Below are 20,152 nucleotides of genomic sequence, written 5' to 3' on the forward strand. Positions count from 1 at the left end.
GAGAAGCTCAGTTAGGATATTAACCTGAAAGATGCAAGCATGGGCTTGCCTATACCCAGTCAAGACAGCAGCTGTCTGTTTCAAACTTATTCATGTTCATGATTTTTGCCAATTCAAAAATCGAAAGTAAAATACAACAATCTTGTTTAACAAGCTGGTTTTAATAATTTATTTTAATAAGAAAGGGTTTCAATGCATAATAAAAATGAATCAATCTTTTGAAAGCTAAGAGCATGGTGATCTAGTCTCTCAAAGGTCATTTCTTCCCTCCATGAGTTCTATCATGACTAGCATACTGTCATTTTTCTAGCATGCTTATCTAGCAGGTATTATTTTTATTAAGTAAAGGATCAAAAAAAAAAAAAGGAATTTAGAAACATGGATGCAAGTACACATGCCTGTTAGAATGCACAGTAAAGGGAAAAAGTTTTCTGAAGAGAAAAAACAGAAAGACATTGAGGCAGAAGAATGATAGATAAAAACATTAAATTACTCTAGGGAATACTTGCTTCAGACCAGAAGCTGTATCTTGAAACACTGGTTTGTTTCATTCAAGACAAACATTTTTGTCTTACTAGCAAAATTGTTAATTTTGGAATTCAAACTCTGAATATCGAGTTTCAAAATGGTTCCAAATACATATAAGACAACATTCCCAAAGGACAGAAATGTTATAGTTGAGACAACCAATCAAACGACCTATTGATCCACTGAATCTCCTATTCCACTTTTTTTTTTTTCTCAGCAAATTACTGCATCGTATCAAAATCAGAGACAAATTTTAAGACAAAATGCAAGTTTAAATCCAAATTGCATGTTACACAACAACACTCAATGCATACAGCAGAAAGGCAACATTATTTCCGTAATTTGTTCCAGAATAATTTAAGAAGGTTTAGACAAGTTAATAAGAAAGTTTTAATTTAAAATTGCAATACTGAAAAAGGTTAATAGCCTACCTATTTCATGTCACGTGGTGTGGTATCAATTGTTACTTTTAGAAGTTTACATTAAAAAAAAAAATTATACTCTAACCTCTGCAGTAAATAATTACACAGAAATTCACGCTTTTCTAGCTAATTTAGGGCTCAGTTTTGAACTCTTCATATACGTAACTCCACTGATGATTCACATCACTTTTAAAGGCATGCAGAAAAATGCTATAGAGAGAACAATAAACAACTTGTAGTGTACTGTCTTCAGGCACCTTCCCCCCAAAATGCTGAAAAGGTCCTGCAATTTACAGGATTATCAACACTGGTTTTACCTGGATAGATGGCTTATTTAAGTGACCCAGATTTGAAGTTGTTTGTCTTGGTTCATGTCCCAAGACCATCATATTAGCATTGATCAATCTGAAGGCATCAATAACAACCTGTAAAAACAAGATGTCAAGTCAATTCTTTTTAGAAAATGCAACTAATAGTGCCAAGCAACAGTGGACAAGGCACAATCAACTCTCATCTGTTTTTGGCCTTTATCCAGAAAATCATTTAATTATAATATTAATAAAAAAGAGCCTCCTGCTGGCTAAGCTATCAGCACACTACACTACCTTGCATTGTAAGGTGACACCAATTACTATTTTTTCCATGAAGCTGCAAGTTTTATATACATTATATAATCAGATAACAAATTTTAATGTACATTTACTCTTAATCTTCAAAGGTATGCATATGTTTGTCACCTAAATCTTATCCAGTCATAGTGAGTGACAGAGAGAGACTAAAACTGAAAGTGAGCACAAGCTAAGGGACTGAATCTAAAGCCCAGTCCTGTCACATCAATTATACTACCACAATACTTGAAATGACAAGAAAATTATAGCTAGCAAGGAACTTGCCCCATGTATTCCCTTCTAGTCAGATGCTTTTTGCTTCTTGTGACTACGGAAGGGTCTATAAACTGTCTGATGGATTAAAAAGTCCTTGTCAGTGTCATGCTCAGGAGTAAAAAATAGAGTATATGAAAACCAAGGTCATTTATGATTTAAAGATACACAGTAGGTATTATTCAGAGCCATTTCTTTGCAAATAAAGTAAATTTACTGATTTTTGTTCTGCCCTGTGCTGAATTTGACTATGAAAATATTTGGAGATGGTATTTCATGGCCCAAAGAATAAAATCCAATCACCTACTCAACTCTACACCAGATGTGATGGAACTGAGGACATACCAGCAATACACACAAAAAGTTAACTCTCACCAGGCACTCGCCATTACAAGCCAACCATTCCTGTTCAGGCCCCAGTCTTCTGACAAGGCCCAGTATCACATAGCCACACAAATAGCTCTTGCCAGTCTTTGCAGACAACTTTTCTGCCTAGCATTGAAGAGTTATTCCAGATCTTCAAGCTAAATATTTTCAATCTCAGCTGCTTTTACTGCAATCATTTTTATTCTCTCCCATCCTACAGGCTGGTCAACAACAGATAGATTTATAGGATTAGTTCTGATATTTTGAGGTATTTGAGCTGAACTAAATCTTTTGTCATGAATCAACAAGAAATCAAACACTGTCTCCTACCAAAAGTCTGTGGAGAAGGCGAGACTGGGTTTTCCACACTGTCCTAACATTTTCCTCTTGATTAACACCAGTAATAACTAAATACATATGAAGTTTGTTAGGATTATAATTATTAAGGATTATTAGGATTATAATTGTTAATTATAATTGATGTTTAAATGAAATTAGTAAGCAAGTATTTATCACAAAATACCTTCGAATTGTAAACTTAAAAAGCCTATTAACTCATCACCTTTACTTTTCAGGCCCCACTATTTCAGCCATGCTGAGTGACAAAGTACCACTCACTATCACTAACAGCCTACTGAGTGGCCTCTCAGCTGCCAGACCTGTCTGCATCTATCACAGCTTAGAATATACTGTAGAAAGTATATGAAACAATTTTATGTTAAAAATATTAGGCTGTGTCCCAATTAACATCAGTTAACAGTGATAATTCATTTCTGGACAACAATAAAGCCAAACTAAATAAGCAGCAAATGCAAACCACATTATATGAATACTACAAAATTATTTTAAAAAATCCTTAATTCTTAATAGCTTACATACATCTCATTGACCTCAAATAAATGTATTTTTCCTCTTATTACTATCAGATTTTCCTCTTATTACTATCAGATTTTTCAAGTACCTTAAAATACTCATGACAAGCCATTTTATTAAATTCTGTGTTCCATTTTAAACAGATGCTCCAATTTATGAACACCTGGAAATGCCCAACCATAACAAACAGGCAGTATAAATTAAAAAGTTGAGTTATGAAAAAGAAAAAAAAGAAAAAATCCACACTGCAGGTCTCCTGAGACAAGCTGGCTAAGAGGGGAAAAAAAAAATCAAGCAAATAATAACTGGCTCTGAGGAGCAAGCAAGGCTAGCAGGGCAGCGCAGTGCCAGGCCAGGCAGGACTCATGGCCTCTCCAGACTGCAACCAGCACTGCTTCAGCTGGGCAGCATAACAAAGCTGTGTGAAGCCGAAATCACAAACTGCACACTTTGCACAGGGATAAAACCATATTTCCTATAATCTAGAAGGGCAGAACAATGCACATGGATGGTATTTCTCATCTTAGTTGCACTATGACGAGCAACGGTAACTAAATACTTTAACTACACTAAGATTAAAGGAATTTGCTGCTATCACTATAGCAACCATCTAACAGAAACTAACATGCTCAACAACCTGGAGGCTAAATTTAGACCTAATACGCAATAAAAGCATAAACAACAACAAATTCTATATATTGGCTTCCACAAAATGTAATTGCTTTCTTCTTGGTGAGAAAAAATCAGTTCCTCTGTTAAAGGATTACATAAAAATAAATATTCATTAATGTCCAGTGTACTAATGAGCAATGGGTGAACAAGGTGTTAATTATGCTGCAGTAAGATTAGAGAAAAGAACCTCTGTGGCTGAGCGCTCGGAGGTGCATGGGGCTGAAGTCAGCTTACTACATTTGTGTATTTTGAAGTACAGCATGATGCAATCAGGTGATGGCGACGTGGTCACTCGCTGTTGGACTATGGAAACTTCAGAGACAGTTCATCAAAAAAAAAAATGAACCTCTAAGGCTTAATTAAAAGCAGCACAAACCCACACTTCACTACTCAGAATTTCACAAAGAAGTCAGTATGTCTCATCCAAATTTTTTAAGCTGTCACTGCACTTCAATTATCTAATGCATCTTGCAGTGTGTTAGTAAAAACCAGTTTTCAAGCTTCATGCTAAATTCTCTTTCTGTAAAGACATAAAAAGTTAAAGAAAAGTCTGTGGCATTGGGATATTTTCCAGAAATAAGGTGGTAAGATTTTCCTCAAATGCAATTCCATAGTGCATCTCTTTCACCGCTCTGACCAGTTAATTTCTCTGAGTACAAGTGTCTTCAGACTTTACAGGGGTCACTTCAATAGCAGACAGCTTATAACAAAACCATTAGCAGTTTGGCTAGCTTAAGGAAACCTCTTACTTTCCTTTTTTGTTTATTATCACTGCATGAATCTGCAGCATATGAGAGTTTATAATTTCTCGGGCTTGTTAAATTCATGTTAAAGGTCTGTTTTCTTGTTGAATAAATTTTGTTCATATAATGCTGCCTATTTCATATACTGAGTCTTTAATAGCACCTTTGGTCTATGCGCAACTCACAGATCAAAACAGAGGACTAAAATAGGGGTTGATGATGCTATTTACATGTGTGATTCCTGCTGTCTTCTTGTTAGTAGCTTTAATATAATAGAAGACCTTGTCTGTTTTGTAATTAACACATCTTTACTGGAGAGATATTTGGAAGTGATTGCTGTGAATATACTGGTTAGTAAAATAAACACAATCACACACCACTTTCTGTTATCAGACAAATTTGTGAATTGTACACATTATACTCCAGATCAACAAACTGTGATATAACAGCCAAGTAGAAGACACATTTATATAACCCTTTATTTTTCTGAAAATATGTATTCAATCTGACCTTGCAAATATAATTAGCTTGTGGGATGTGTGGATTTCAGTACCATGGATGCTTTACTAATTGCAGCTCTTGGAAATAGATACTAAATATTTGGAAGCTGCCAATACAAAATAAAAACTGCATCTTTTTGTACATCTGTCTTAGCTTCAAAAAAGCATAATAATCTAGAAAACAATAACTATACAGTATTTTCCAAACATTTTCCTGGGGTCATTAACCACAATAGAGACCACATAATTGACTTCCAGAAACAAAATTCATAATTATGCTCAGTCTACTTTATAAATTTGAGAATAGCTATAATTAATACAATTCATGGCTACTCACAAGTGTTGGATTCTTCAACTGGTAACTAGATAGAAATCTGGTCTTTTCTAATCTGTGCATATTCATTAAAAATAATGGCATGATTAAAAATTCAGAATGTTCAGTAGCCAGATATGTTTTAGCTTCTTCAGACACCGTGTGCCAGGTACATAACCACTGTTTCTAAAGCAGCCTTCAAAACTTTGTGTTTGAAAAAAATTTATGAGAAATTTGGGAGTAATTTATAGACGTGATTCTATTAAATTCCTCCAACATCAAATCTACAAATAAGACTTAAACACTTAAGGCAAGGTCTACCATATTTTAATGCTGAAGTTCTGTAAGAAGTAAGCCAGTCTTTTTTATTTTAATTACATTTTTTTCTAGCATCAATATTTTTTCCACTGAAGATTCTATCACATATGGTGACTATCTTTACAAATGTATTGTATCCTTTAAACTCAAATAGCAATGCATTGTTTATGCCATATGTTTGTGAACAAATACGCCAGTGCTTAAAGAAAATTCTGCAAAAGATATAATGTGGTTATGCCAGGTGTGGAAAAAGAAGTAATGTCCCATCTAAAATATCTTTTATCACCTGCAACTGACCTGTTATCGACTGCTTAGTTTGCTTCTAGATTCTTTAAAAATGAAATGGAACATGTGACCTGAGAAGTGCAGCTATGGTTTATGACCATTTCGTTATTTATGCTGCCATGCACTGTTAGACAACTACAAGTGAAGAACATCTTCTGTCCCCTGTAAGCCCACAACATAAAAAATTAAAAGAAATCTTACTTTTTATGCCATTTCCAATGAAAAGCACTAAGAACTGAAACTGACTCATGCCAAATGCATACCACTGAATTGCTGTGATTGTGAGTTTGAAGTTTGCAACATGGAAATTATTTATAAAATGTCAATTTTAGCTCTGGAAAATATATTCCTAGGAGTATGTGCATTTTCCTTCTCTATCCTTAGAGAATTGCTTATTTGTGGTCAAATCTGCTATACAACTTCAACATCCATACTGGGAGGGGAGAGGACTACAGTATAATACATTTATTTTGACAAGTGAGGGCATGCATCCATAACTCACAAGCAGCAAACCACAAGTTTTAAAGCTATATGCCTTAATGAAGATAAATGGACTATTCTACATCCACTATGGCAAAAGGAAATTAAACATTTAATGCTTTCCAACAAAAAGTCTTCTTGAATTTTTTTTTTTTGTTTTAGGGAAGGGCATGAACTGAAGTAACCTGTGAAAATGGTTTCATAGGTAAGTATACATTGCTAATTTAAACACAGCAAATCCAAAGGATGTTGTTTTAAAAATCTGGAACACCAGCATTGATATTAACAGTTTTGGCATCACACTAAGAAAAATTGAGACTTAAAATATGCAAAACATGTTATTCTGAATATACGCAATTATAATAAAAATGTTGGCTTTCGTACAAACCGTAGCAAATGCATGGAAGAGTGGCAGTGATAAAGCAGTTCAATGCAAATGTGGTTTATGCCTACGTTCAGAAAAATCATATCCTCAACTGAAATGCACATGCATGAACACCAAGTGGCCTACTCTGTAGTGCAGATGCAATTCATCTCCTACAAACATGATTCTTCAGGGAAAAAAAAAAATGCATCAGCCTTTATTGAATCAACAGTAATCAACAGCAACACGAATGTTATTTTATTCCTTATTCTCCAAATCAGGCTGCTATCGAAAATCTAGATATAAGTTGGTTCCTACCTAGATCCAAGCCAGTTGTTTCAGCCCCAGTAAGCAGTCTCTGCTATAACAAATGCACTCTCCTGGCAATGGTAAGAAATGTCACAGTTCAACTAATCAGTTCAACAGTCATTTGGTGGTCACTTAGCTGTTTGTTACATGAAACTGGTAATCCCACTCTTGCTGAATACGGTTGCCCTCCTTATGCCACAGGCTACTATGGCAGCTGACAGAGTCAAGTCCTGTTGACCAACATTAGTGACAGAAGCAAACAGAGAAGTACACAGGCAGAAAGATTCAACGTTGTCAAAAAAGCTTTTTCTAATAAAGAAAGAAAGACTTTGTCTTCAAGCTTTGGCAACTGAAAGACTAAAAATCACACTACAAAAACATATTACTGTGTTCCTGTAATTATTTATGACAATAGCCTCAACAATGCAAATTGTTAATGACAAAGTATCCTCCACTATTATTTCTCAGCTGTTGTGGTTCTCCCCTTTAATTTCAAAAACTACAAATTACTAACAACCAATCATAGGACCATAGAATCCTTAAAGTTGGAAGGGACCTCTGAAGGCCATTTAGTCCAACTCCCTTGCAAAGACCAGGGACATCACAGCTACATCAGGCTGCCCAAGGCCTTATTCAGCCTCACCTTGAAAGCCTCCAAGGACATGGCATCAACCACATCACTGGGCAACCTGTTCCAGGGCCTTACCATCCTCACTGTTCAGTAGCATACCAATACTCAAGGCGTTTATACAAGTACTCAAAGTTTATACACACAATTAAGTACATAAGAGTACTTAATTGCTGTACAAAGCGTACAGAATGATATAATCTCCATCTCTGAACAGTTTCAAACAAAACTACGCATTGTAAAGTTTCCTTCTGTATTTTACAATTTTTCCTTTTCAACAGAAAATAACATTAATAAGTCCAGTTCTAATAATGAAAATTGTCCAGGTAAAAATGTTCTGATATAAAATCATATATATTCTACATGCTTTAAAAGGAATTTTATTGTAAAATATGAAGTGCATAATAACTTAAAGTCAACAACTGCATCTCAAATCAGTAGTGGACAACACAATCCATTACATGTTTTGTTTAGTTTTTTTAGTAATACTTGCAAGCTGTACTCTTGTGACTTGATTTTGCCTGTTTCTGGGGAAGATTTATTAAGAAAACAATTATTAGGATAAATGTGTGAACTGAGGAGGGGAAGTTGTGCACGTGAAAAAAAAGTCCTGATGGCTAGCTCCTACCTACTTCTCAAAGTTCTCATAAATTTAATCCCTAGTGGGCTATTTTCAATTTCAAATTTCACGTGTTACTCTAGTCTCTCCATACATCTCATTTTAAGTATTGCTTTTTTTTCTCCTTTAAAAGTAGCCACTACCTCCCAACAAACAAGGGAACAGGAAAAGTATGAAGAGGAAAGAAAACAGTGCCCCAATGAAAGGGGATACTGTTCTAGTATTGACTGTGGAGGATGGTGGCCCTGTATGTGACAGGGGGGTTGCAGATACATGATCCTTGAGGTCCCTTCCAACCCTGGCTATTCTGTGATTCTGTGAAAGAATGAAGGTCTGAAAGTGTGCGTTTAAGAAAACGAGTGTAAGACTTATGTTCAGCCAAAGGAAATTTTTGAGGATAGGTGGCAATTCCAACATCCAGAAGAGTCATTATTTGTTTTCTGCCTCCTTTTGGTTTCATTCCTTTAGAGTAACAAGTTATAAAATCAAACGAAATCACTCTTGTTATGTTAATTATTGAACAAAAAAACCCCCAACCTATTAAGTTAAAAAGTTAAAAACTAAAATCAAGTATTGCCAAAACCATATCACTCTATACATAACAAACTGCACACGAGTTAACACCTAGATCTAGAATTAACACATGTACCAATGAGAGGGGAAGAGAAATAGTACTGGAACATGTCATTCAGTAATGAACTCTGTTTGACCATATATAAGTTTTGTGATGGCACTTTACTCTTTTATCCTATGCCTGCAAAAATTTTGTCTATTTCAAAAACAGACACTGCAAGAATAATAAAGCATTAGAACAGATATCCTAGGAGTCTGTTGTATCTCAAGATTCAAGTGGACAAAATCTTAGGGTGATTTCATCTGAACTCAGTGCTGAGCCTGTGTTGTGCACAAAGCTGGACTAGTTCTCCAGAGATCACTTCCCACCAGAATGACTGCTACCACCCGACTAGTTAAAAGTTAAGGTTTTTTCCTCCTCATTCCTTCTGAATGAGATTTGGGTAATAATAAAATAGCAAAGCAAAAACCTCTTCTATAAAAGTTACAGGATATGGTCTGAGCATGGGATTAAGATGCACAGCATGTTTATCTGCCAGGAGGTGACAAACATGCAAAGTGCAATTTATAAAGAGTTATCACAAAGACAAGTTTTCTTCAGAAAACAACAGATTTTCCTACCAGGGTTTCTGACAGTGCCTTGCTAGGAAAGATTACAGTGCAACAGACAGGAAATTTTGCTGTATGAACAAGAGGTTTGTTAGGGACAATACTCAAAACCATAAATGGCAAAACTTCATCAACTTTATTTCACAAAATTTTGTCAGCAATTATTAATTGACAGAAACCAGTGAATTACCTCTCAGGAAAGCACACCATTATAAACGGTGACTTCTTCTAAATAAAGATTTCTAACAGTGCTAAATAAGTAAACTAAATAAATCTTAAGGCTTTAAAGAATTTTAAAAAGAAAACATCACCCTTTTTCTTATCATAAATGAGTATTAATATACAGTTAATACTTGTGGAGTAAAAACTATAACTACATGACATTTACTGTAATGTAGTATTTTCCTCAAGAAGTAAGGAACAGCTGCTAACCAAAGGTCCAAAAAAAAAAAAAAAAATTTTTTTTTTAACCTTTGGCAAAGGTATATAATTCTCTGTACAGAGATTTAAAAATGTATGTTGGAAAGAAATACAAAATGTCAATATTTAACTTTACTCGAGAACTTTAATTATATTACTTCTGTGGAATATTGCAAATATGTATCACAACTCCCATTTCACAGACTGAAAAACTGGAGGGGTAATTAAACAAAAAGTTTGGTAATAAGTACAAGATCAAGCAACAGCTAGCCAGATTGTCCACTGTCCATATTTTACCATGTTTGACTTCATTCACAGAATGGAAAAAAAAAAATGCCAATGCTGCTTCTCTCTGGTTTCTGGCAACAGTGACCTCAGTTAAAATTCACTGATCTGCTGTGAGTTTGTTTTACAGTCAGCAGGAACATTATCAGCCTCAATATATGTAAAGATCAGTATTTAGAATCCTGTATTTCGCATGTCCTACTATATTTATGTAAAAATACCCCAATCCTAAAATGGCCACAGTGGTCCATAAGTGGTCCTAAAACGGCATTTAACCCATGAGCCTACTTGAGATTTTTTTTTAACGTGAATTTCACATTTTGTTCAAGGCCGTTAAGACAACATAATGCATCTTTTTTGAAACTGGTGAAAATTTTACATCTTCTTGTCTTTGAACTGCAGTCACCAATGCCAGTCCCAGCAGATCTCTGGAATCAGAACATGCATGGCCAGATAAAGACAGCTAACAAGTTAATAAGTTGTACTTTTCCACCAGTGACAGGGCAAACCACTTTTTAATTCTTTGGATAGACATGATGGACCTGAAGCTTCTCACCAGAATTCATTTCATCTTCCCGATGCGTGAAAATTACCTCTGCCCCATTTCCTTCTTCCCCAGCACCAGCTGCCTCGCCGGCTGCAGGCCGCAGCCATTTATCTGGGCACGGACTGCTCTCCGGCAGGTTTAAAATCAGCTACTGTGTTATTTTGGACTTTGTTTTTAAATACTTCTAATCTCAGTCAAAACACACCATATTAAAATCTTCTATGCCACATGTTCACTGTAATTTTTGCCAGATAATTATGTTGGTAAAAGGTATAATGAATAATGATCTTGGACTCACATAGCTACACACATCCGCAAAAGCCCCCCACTGTAGTGGCTACTACAGCAAGAAAACTACCTCTGCCAGCATTTCTTGTTCTGCTGGCAGTGGGGAAACACAGGCCCTGAGAAAGGCACAGCTCAAATTGCCCAGCATACCAAGATGCACCAGACAGCATACTAAGGCAGCCACACACATGAAGCAGTCAAACCTGACCTACAAAACCTCACCAACTCTAATAAGTCCGTTCTTCTTACAGTTCATCTAAAACCAAACACATTCTAATCTAAGTAAGTGAACTTCTCAAACAAAGACATAAAAATCATACAGACTCAATAACCCAGTCTCACACCCCAAAACCTAGAGATTAATTAGAAGTAGTAGACACAATTTGGGGGGTTCAAATTCGAAGATTTAGGGATGCACTGCCAGAAACATGACAGATGTAATTTATTTTTTTTTCCTTAAGATACAAAACCTGAGAATGTAATTTAATGACTGTAGCAGCTAGACTTGCATGGAAAACAAACACTGCAAGACTTCCAGTGATCTTAAGTACCAGCAGCAATGCCATACAAAAAGCTGTAACTGAGAAACATCTAGATGGACAAAAATTCAAAATAAAAATGCCAAAGCCTTTTTCATGAAGAGAACAAAGACCTTCATTTAAGGTGGCATCTGTGTCAAACAACACTAGCAAAAAAAAAAAAAAAAAAAAAAAAAAAGCAGCTCATAGTGAGCAAATGTGGTACAGCATAGCAACATAGCATGACTTACTGGGAAGCTTTTCTCCTCAATGGATTTAACAGCTAGTTAGCTCTACATTATTAGTACACACCCCCAAATTATAGTTTGACAAAATAAAAATAATGTTTCAATATTTATATTGGAAAGAGAAAATTAAAGCAAGCTAAGCAAACCTACAGAAAAAGTTCTAGAAAAAAGTCAGCACAAATTAAATAGCATAATGCAACAATTGTCTCCCCCAAAACTATCAAAATACATCAATTACACAATTTAGAAGGAAGCAGAATTGATTCAGATGTCTAATATCTTCCAAACAACCACAAGCTATTCATTTTTCAAATGCCTCTGTTTTACATAAGCAACTACAAGATGAAAATCAGAATTTGAATAAAACAAACCAAGAAAACAATTTAGGTACAGCACAACTGTAGCTTCAGAATATTTTGTTATGAAATTAAAAGAAAGCTTAGCAGAATCATTCGATAGTTTCTCCAGTCTGTCTCACAGGAAATATGGTACTACAGCTTTACAGAAAATGAACACTTCTAAAATATTTATAAAATTACATTAATACAATCCATAGATATATATCAAGATGTATTTCAATAATTATTCCACAATACAATGGGAGTGCATGCTCAAACAAAACACCTCAGCAGTATTTTAAAGCAGTAAACCACCTAGCCAATTTCTGTGCGTTCTGTAGTTTTTCTAATCCACTCTCCCTGTGGTTGAGCAAAATCGAATTGCCTCTCACATTTGCAGACAGCTCTGTGAAGGTGATAATAGAGCTGCTCCCTGCTGTCATGAGGCAGGAAATAGGAAAATGGCATATGGGGCTAGAAAGAAATAAAAAGAGAACTAAACAAGAACAAAAGAGATTTCAACAAAGGACAACTATAACCCAATATGCTTTGCAAGTTAATCTCTTTTCATAATCATTCAACATATTTAATCATTTATCGTCACGTTTTCTAGAAAACTTGAATGCTTGATACCAAGTCTTCTGTAAAGTTTTATTCCATAAAACATTTTGGAATAGAAATGCTACTAAGAGCCAACATACGTAACGCCTATAAATCAATGCCTTATTAGTACCTACGTTAAGGGGCTAAATCTATTCCAATCTGTTAGTAATTCATCATAGATTTTGTGGCTAAAATAAAATCTCCAAAACAATGCACACTTGGATTATCAGTTGTTCGTACCCACAGTGCCTTCATACTAATTCTTACTGAAGTACCTTTAAAAAAGAAAAGCCTACTATACCTTTCCTTTTACACTCTGAATGGGATCCACCACCACAGCAACCGCTCTTTCTGATAACGCTTCAAAGCTCTGCTGAGTATTGATATCTACGCCAGACAACCAACAGCCAAAGCCAGGGTGACTGTGATACCAACCAACAACCATCTCAGGTCTGAAATGAAGAGGACATTGAAATTCTTGAAAAATAAAAACGTGTAACAGAAGAAGAAACAGTTACGTTTCAGGGCAAAAATTAGGGTGACTTGTGAAAAAATGCCATTAGAAATACTTAAACTACTCACCATAGTATGGTGAAAACATGGACACGAATAAATCCAACAAAAGAGTGTTATCATTAAGGGATGCACATTAGCAGAGGAAAATCATGCTTTCAGTTTTTCACCCTGTTACCACACCTTCCCTGAACCAGTTTTTACCCTTTCAGCACTTGAGTAAATACCTACTCTTTAACTCCTTGGCATCGAGGGTTGAATTTTCACTGCAGAAAGTCCATTTCAGACATGGACAACGGAAACCAACAGTGGGAAAGGATTAAATATCAATTAAACCAGCAGTAGAACTAGGAACTCAGTCAAAAAGCAATTTGCACTGTTCTGTTCAGCTGCTGAGCCTTTTGCTAACATTAATTTTGAAGTTTTTCCCACAGTAAAAGAATTTGAGCAAGCAGGCGACAACTGTTGAGAGGTAGGAGTGAAAAAAGATTCATTTAAATACTACGGTATTTTTACCCAATTATTTTTCTTTTCATTAAAATTGCACGAAAGTGGGCTAAAACAATGTGCTTTTTCTGTCCTAATTGAAAAAGAAAATCAATCTTTTACTAAATTGAGCAGCATTCTAATCTTTTTGTGCAATAATCAAAGATGTAAGTTTAATGTGAGTGACAACCTCCTGACAATGGAAAGGCACGAGGTGAATTACATGCTACGCTACTCAGCCATTTTCTGGGACAATTATTTCTTGTCAAAAATTACAAACAGCCCCGTGTTCACTAATTTTGCAGAGAGCCAACTGTTTCTTCTAAACAATACGCAGAAAGTATTTATTATTCCCAGCTATTCTCAGGGTGACTTACCTTCCTGTCTGTTTCAGCATATCCAACATTTTTGCTTGAAACACAGGATCAACTGCCTCCACACTGACTCCCTAATGTAAAGGGAAACAACAATCACAGCAATTGCACATAAAGTCATACTTCAAATTTTTTAACTTGTTACTTTTCACAAACAAAAATTTAACACAATCTCACTAGCATATGTTAAAGAAGTGAAATGATTATTTTAGAATACCTTTAAACGTAAAAAATAGTTTTATAATATAAATGTATTTCAATGGAATTTTTAAAATGCTAAAAAGATTCTGAATTGACTTTTATGTCTAATATCTACTATGAGCAAACACGAGTGAATGGGCACAAGGATTCATTTTTTCCTCCTCTTTCTTTCAATTATGTAAACTTTGGCCTGTTGCTTCTGAAATTCAGCTCTAGAGATTTTTTTCCAAGATAAGTAACAGCAGCTTTTTGATAATTCTACATAACTGACTACATAACTGGCTACATACTACTACTGCACACAAACAGGACAAAATAATTCAAATGCTTCGTTTCGCAGCTTTGAGCTACAAAGAGATGTGTGCATATTTTAAGAGCAATATCTTAAGTTAGACCAGAAAAGCATCATAAGCTCCAGTTATGCTTTTTATACTCTTTAAAATATCTGTCCATTGCATTAATTTATTCAAAATTAAAAAATATATTTTTTCATATCACAGTAATATCACTTAAGAGATGTGCCACTGTAAGGTCTATCACAGAGATTAAGTTTGAAGCATATCCACAGCATTGTCACAATTAAGGGTATGATAGACTTCTAATCAAATCTTTACATTCTTTAATTCCTCCCTCGGCTCCTACTATGAGTTTTTGAAGTTATCAATTTATATATCTTGTAAGTGATGTTATAACCACATATTTATACATACACAAAGTGATCCCCATATTGATATATTCACCCACATGTATATCAACAAGTCACTTTTTTTTTTTTTTTACTGAAATCCATGAACACGAATGATCAAGCAGGATCCAAGTATAATAAACTGTCTAAAATGGTATCAATATGTGAATTACGCATGTTCACACTATACCTAATAGGCAGGCAGTGTTTGCTCAAATAAGAGTTGCATGAATTGGTAAGGAAGGAAAAGCTTTTACAAATTTACTATACAGGAGAAGAAAGAAAAAGGTCTAACTACAAAGAACTCACCGTTCCAGACTGTGGCATAGCAAAAACATCAATCACTCTCACAGTGTAATCATCAACAAATTCCCCAAGCATCAGCCCCATAACTTCCATAGGGACACCAGCACGACCATGTTTCAACATCTGGAATGAAGATGACATGACATTATTTAACTATGGAAGTTTAAGCAGTAGAAGGCTCAAGTTTGACCTGGGAGAGTTCTTGTAGCTTTTCTTGCTCTATTGATAATTCGAAACTGGTAGCGCTTTTGGAAACTGTAAGGCACTATACAAAGTAGTACAAATTAAGCCATAAAAAAGAGAAACAGCAAGTTTCTTATTCTGAATGTTTCACTCAGTGTTAAATATATTGTAAAAATCAGTCTGAGCAGCATTAAGGAGCCCAAGGGCACAGAGCCTGGGGAGGTGCCAGGTGCTCAGCCTGCAGCACCACTCGGAGCTGGAGCACAAACACACTTACTTTCAGCAGCGCCAGGGATGAGATATACACCTGTTCCGCTGTGTCGACCGCAGGAGCATCTGTTGGTGGCCCCTATGAAAAGAATAAATCATCAAATATTTTCTCCACTGTTGTTATGCTGCCATTTCTAAACCTTTTGTACTCTGTATTATGAAATTAAAGAAAAACCTGTAAGATCAAGAACTTGTGTGCAAGATACAGATCTTACAAACAAGCAAACAAGCACAGCCAAGCCCCCATTACATCTTTACAGTGCCTTCCGACACTAAACTACTTTGTAATAAAAGTCACTGAGCCCCCATCCTGTCTTCCCCAGCCCCAGATCAGCACCACCCCAAAGAGCAATCTTAACAGAGACCATCACATACAAAGCTGGCAAGCACTGCACCGGCACAAACCTGTTACAAGGACCCAGGATAACAGTCAGATAAGTTTCCATTAGTCAGCCTTGCTGCAATGCTAACCTTCGTCAGCTGTAAAATACGGCCAGTTCTCCAATTAACTATGTGTTTCTTACAGTGGTGTGAATGTAAATGCTGCTGGGCTAGCATGATTAACTGGCACCAACACAAACAGCAATTTCCCTTTGCTTCATCAGCTTTCTGCTAAAGAGGACTTGCAGATAAAGGCTAAGGGAGTACTTCACATATACACTGGTAGAGCGAGAGAAAAAATGGACCTCCGATCCCTAGGTGGAAAGCTGTGAACAAAATACTTTGCTCTTTGCCTCATGAGTAGTTATTCAAAAATTAGCACAACTGTCCCAGGTGTGAATGATTGGTTGAAACGGGTTCTCTATATTGCTGAAAATGAAAAACACAGGAGGCAGCAGTTTAACTGTCCCTTTCATGAAGAGCAAGAGACATATTGCTCTTACATACAGAATTCCGTATCACCTTACCTCATTACAGCCAATTAGCAGTACATTCATTACTTTGTTAACAAACTGCACGCATGCAGCAGATTTCCACTGAAAAGACAAAAGGTTACCTCTGCACCAAGTGACTCAGAACAAACTTGTGAAGGCTACAAAGCAACCACAGAGCAAGGGGAAAAAAAGATGCTCACCATTACATTAAGAGAGGAAAATAAACGTTTTATAGATTTAGAACTTTGATTCTACACTTACAAGCAATAGAACAGTTACAGTGAAAAAATCTACAAGCAGTTCACCAGAACGTGCCATGGGACCAGAGCACCAGAACCACTTGCCCCTTAGCTATGACCAAACCACTTGGCTGGTGAGGCTCCAAATGCCTCACCATTTTCCAGAATTACATTTTTCCTCCAAATACATCATTTTACATTCTTAAGTGCATCTTTCTTGCTTCATCCTAGAAATTTTCTTCTTTTCCCTTAGCATATTGGAAATCACAAAGACTGAGATTTCCATTTAACCACAGATAAGAAGAAAGCACAGATGAAAAAAAACAAACAAAAAAACCCAACCACCAAACTTGAGTTTGATAACATTTCCCTCCTATGCATCCATGACTATATATAGCATTAAGCTATTCTCTTATTTTTCTATCTGTTTTAGACCAGAGAGAGTAAAAAGCGAGTGCAGAAGTACAAATGCAGTGACCTTGGCCATCTTCTGAAGAACCGTAACACCAATGCTGTGACATCACCATGCACATATTCATTTGTCCCAGATTTATCTTAAAACTTCACTGCAAGCAAGCATCCATTTTAACACGCATTATTAACTAAAGAATTGGGATTTTTGGGAAACTAATGTTTGGGTTTGACAAAACTCAGGAACTTTAACTGAAGTTTATTCTGCAGGTTATGACATTAAAATTGGCTCTCATGCGTGGACTCTCCATTGCCTGTTAGAGAGGCAGATCACACTGACACCCTTCCAGCAGCTGAAGCATTAATCACAGCTTTGTCCCCTGCACAGACACCTGCATTCACAACTTGTAAGAGTTTAATTATTCTTCCTAACTTTTCCCTCTTTATTTAAAATCAGTCAGTAGGCCAACACTGACAGCAAAGAGACAAAGACAAATATTATTACATTTTGTTTCTGTAATAAAAGAGCTAAAATACTGTTAGCTTAAGCAAAGGTAGAAACTAAATCTGGGCATTAGCCTATTAAGCTCGTTCCTAATCTTTCTCTTTCATTATTTCTGTACTACTTGGAGCTTTCAAATTGTGGTGGTTTTTTTGTTCGTTTTTGTGGTGGTAATATTCCAGAAGTATTAAATGTCAATATTGCTGTTGATCCCTTCAGCTTTTTGGAAGCTAAGTTTTAAAAACAGAAATCTTTGATAAGTTCTCTGTCCATACCCATAGCCAATGACTGATCTTCAGCACAGGAAGTATTGTTAATGCAAAAGGAAACACTCCACTGGTGTAAATCAACTTCGCCCCGCATCCTTTTTTCCCCACACATCCTTTTTTCCCCCCCATGTCTTTTAAGCCATGGCATGTACTAAGAATGATTTTGTACACTATGTGTGAGATTAGTTGTATGTAAATAAAAGGACTACACTAAGGGTTAGCAGACAGCAACCATAAATTCACTGTTTAACCAAAGATCAGCTGCAACTCTTCTCATACAATTTATGTAATTTACTTGAACTCTTAAAAATTAACTAATGGTAATATTCATTGCAAATCTATTGTAGATTTATCGATAACCAATTTTCCTACATAATATAGCACGTATCAACTAAATATTTCCTTGGTCACAGCTGATCGTTTGGGAGACCTAACAATTTCCTTTTACTATGTTTTCCCCATAGATTACAATTCCAATCTAAATATGAGAAAATGAGACAACTTGTTGTAGTGTATAAATTATTATATGTATGAATCCTCAATCTATACCGAAAACAAAGACTAGAATATCAGCATAAAATAAATTGCCCAACATTTTGAATTGATTCCTAAGTACTAATCCAGGAATTTTGAGGAAGAATTGGGTTAAATCTTGTCCACAATTACCTTTGTAACAGTTTAATTCCCTTTTATTTTATACCATAGGCAAAATGGAATACAAAACAGTACTGGAAGACAATCGTCCATCAACAGAAAAATATAAAACCCAACTTTCATTAAAGATTCTTAGCACAAAGCTTTTAAAGATTTGACAAACAAAATCATCTGAATAAATCTTGAAAGATCCAAGTAGTTTACTGGGCTTTAAATAACGTCAATTGAAAGAAACAGGCATTTGGAAACAGGAACCATCTGACTTTCAGCTCTGACCATTTCCTTTTCTGAAAGAGATGACACTCTATAGGACAGTGCCAGGGTGGCAGTCACAGCTGGGCACCACTTACTCAGCATGTGGCAGCCACATAGCCACTACATGTTTAGAGACTTCTTCAGCTGGCTCTGCTCATCTTCCACAGAATTTTACACACTTCTTTCATGAAAGAAGGGAAAAATAAGAAGACTTTATTAACTGATCTTCACGAGGAGACAAAGTATTTTACACTGACCTGCACATGTACTGTTCTATTATCATTGTTCATAAACTTCCCTGCCTGCTGACTTTGTTTTATGAGGATGATGCTCCTTTGTTAGAGTACTAAATTAATTTAACCGGTGTCAGAAACCCAAAGAAGAAAGCTTCGTATCTGTAGTACAGAAGATCTGTTGATATTTTTGGTTTCATTGTGGCAAAGGTCACAGTTTTCCCATTACACAGACTTTCAGGCTGTCCATCCTGCTGCAAAACAGCATACTGGCTTCTTTCTGCAGGCCCACAACTTACTGAGTAATTTACTGCAGAACTAGGACTTGGGGAACTGCAGGAAAATGCTATTTAGAAATGTCAGGGAATATTCAGCGTTTTTAATCACTCCTGTATATGCCAAATTATTAGAATTCAAAAACCGTTGGAAAAAAAAAAGAGTAAAGTTATTATGCTACGTATTGAAAAACAATGTTTTTTCTGAAGCACTTGTGCACGTTGTGATTGTCTAAAGGTCAGTGACACTGATCCAATCAAACTCTGGCTTTGCTTAGAATGGCAGAATCCCAATTCGCAACACTGTGTATAATTAAAATGCCTTTTATTTTTGGTGTTCCTAATATGACTTATAATTCAGAAGGAATCGCATTCAAATTATGAACAGATGATTACACTGAAGTATTAAAATTATGCATGATGTGCATAATTTTATTTCAAACAGTTGAAGGGATAATCCAATATAAAAAGCAGCCCTTTACTTGGGCAGCCCTTGTTGATGAAGTGTTAAAGGCGTTTGCCATTCTAACAGCATAAAAACGAACGTCTCAAAGTGTTACCTACTTGGGACTTTTAGCAAATTTGTTAACACTTTTAGGTATATTACTCCATCTTTCTCTTGGTGTGAACTGGTATCAATTATTTAGCCAATTTTATTATGTTATTAAAATACCTGCTGATTAAACGTGAA

General features: G+C 35.7%; 1 protein-coding gene across 2 annotated transcripts in view; it reads right to left on the reverse strand.

Moving 5' to 3' along the window:
* PSMD14 (proteasome 26S subunit, non-ATPase 14) overlaps positions 1 to 20,152 on the reverse strand; it is a 45,280-nt gene that overhangs the window by 7,853 nt on the left and 17,275 nt on the right. For both annotated transcript variants that reach the window (XM_042822186.1, XM_042822187.1), the window contains exons 4-8: positions 15,756 to 15,827; positions 15,299 to 15,418; positions 14,107 to 14,177; positions 13,032 to 13,182; positions 1,268 to 1,375 (exon numbers count right to left, since the gene is read on the reverse strand). In XM_042822186.1, coding sequence (XP_042678120.1) covers positions 1,268 to 1,375; positions 13,032 to 13,182; positions 14,107 to 14,177; positions 15,299 to 15,418; positions 15,756 to 15,827 — 522 coding nt within the window. The remainder of the gene's footprint in view (positions 1 to 1,267; positions 1,376 to 13,031; positions 13,183 to 14,106; positions 14,178 to 15,298; positions 15,419 to 15,755; positions 15,828 to 20,152) is intronic.

The sequence above is a fragment of the Centrocercus urophasianus genome, unplaced genomic scaffold (genome assembly GCF_019232065.1).
Source record: "Centrocercus urophasianus isolate 14NV4802_14NV808 unplaced genomic scaffold, USGS_Curo_1.0 seq_20, whole genome shotgun sequence".
NCBI lineage: Eukaryota > Metazoa > Chordata > Aves > Galliformes > Phasianidae > Centrocercus > Centrocercus urophasianus.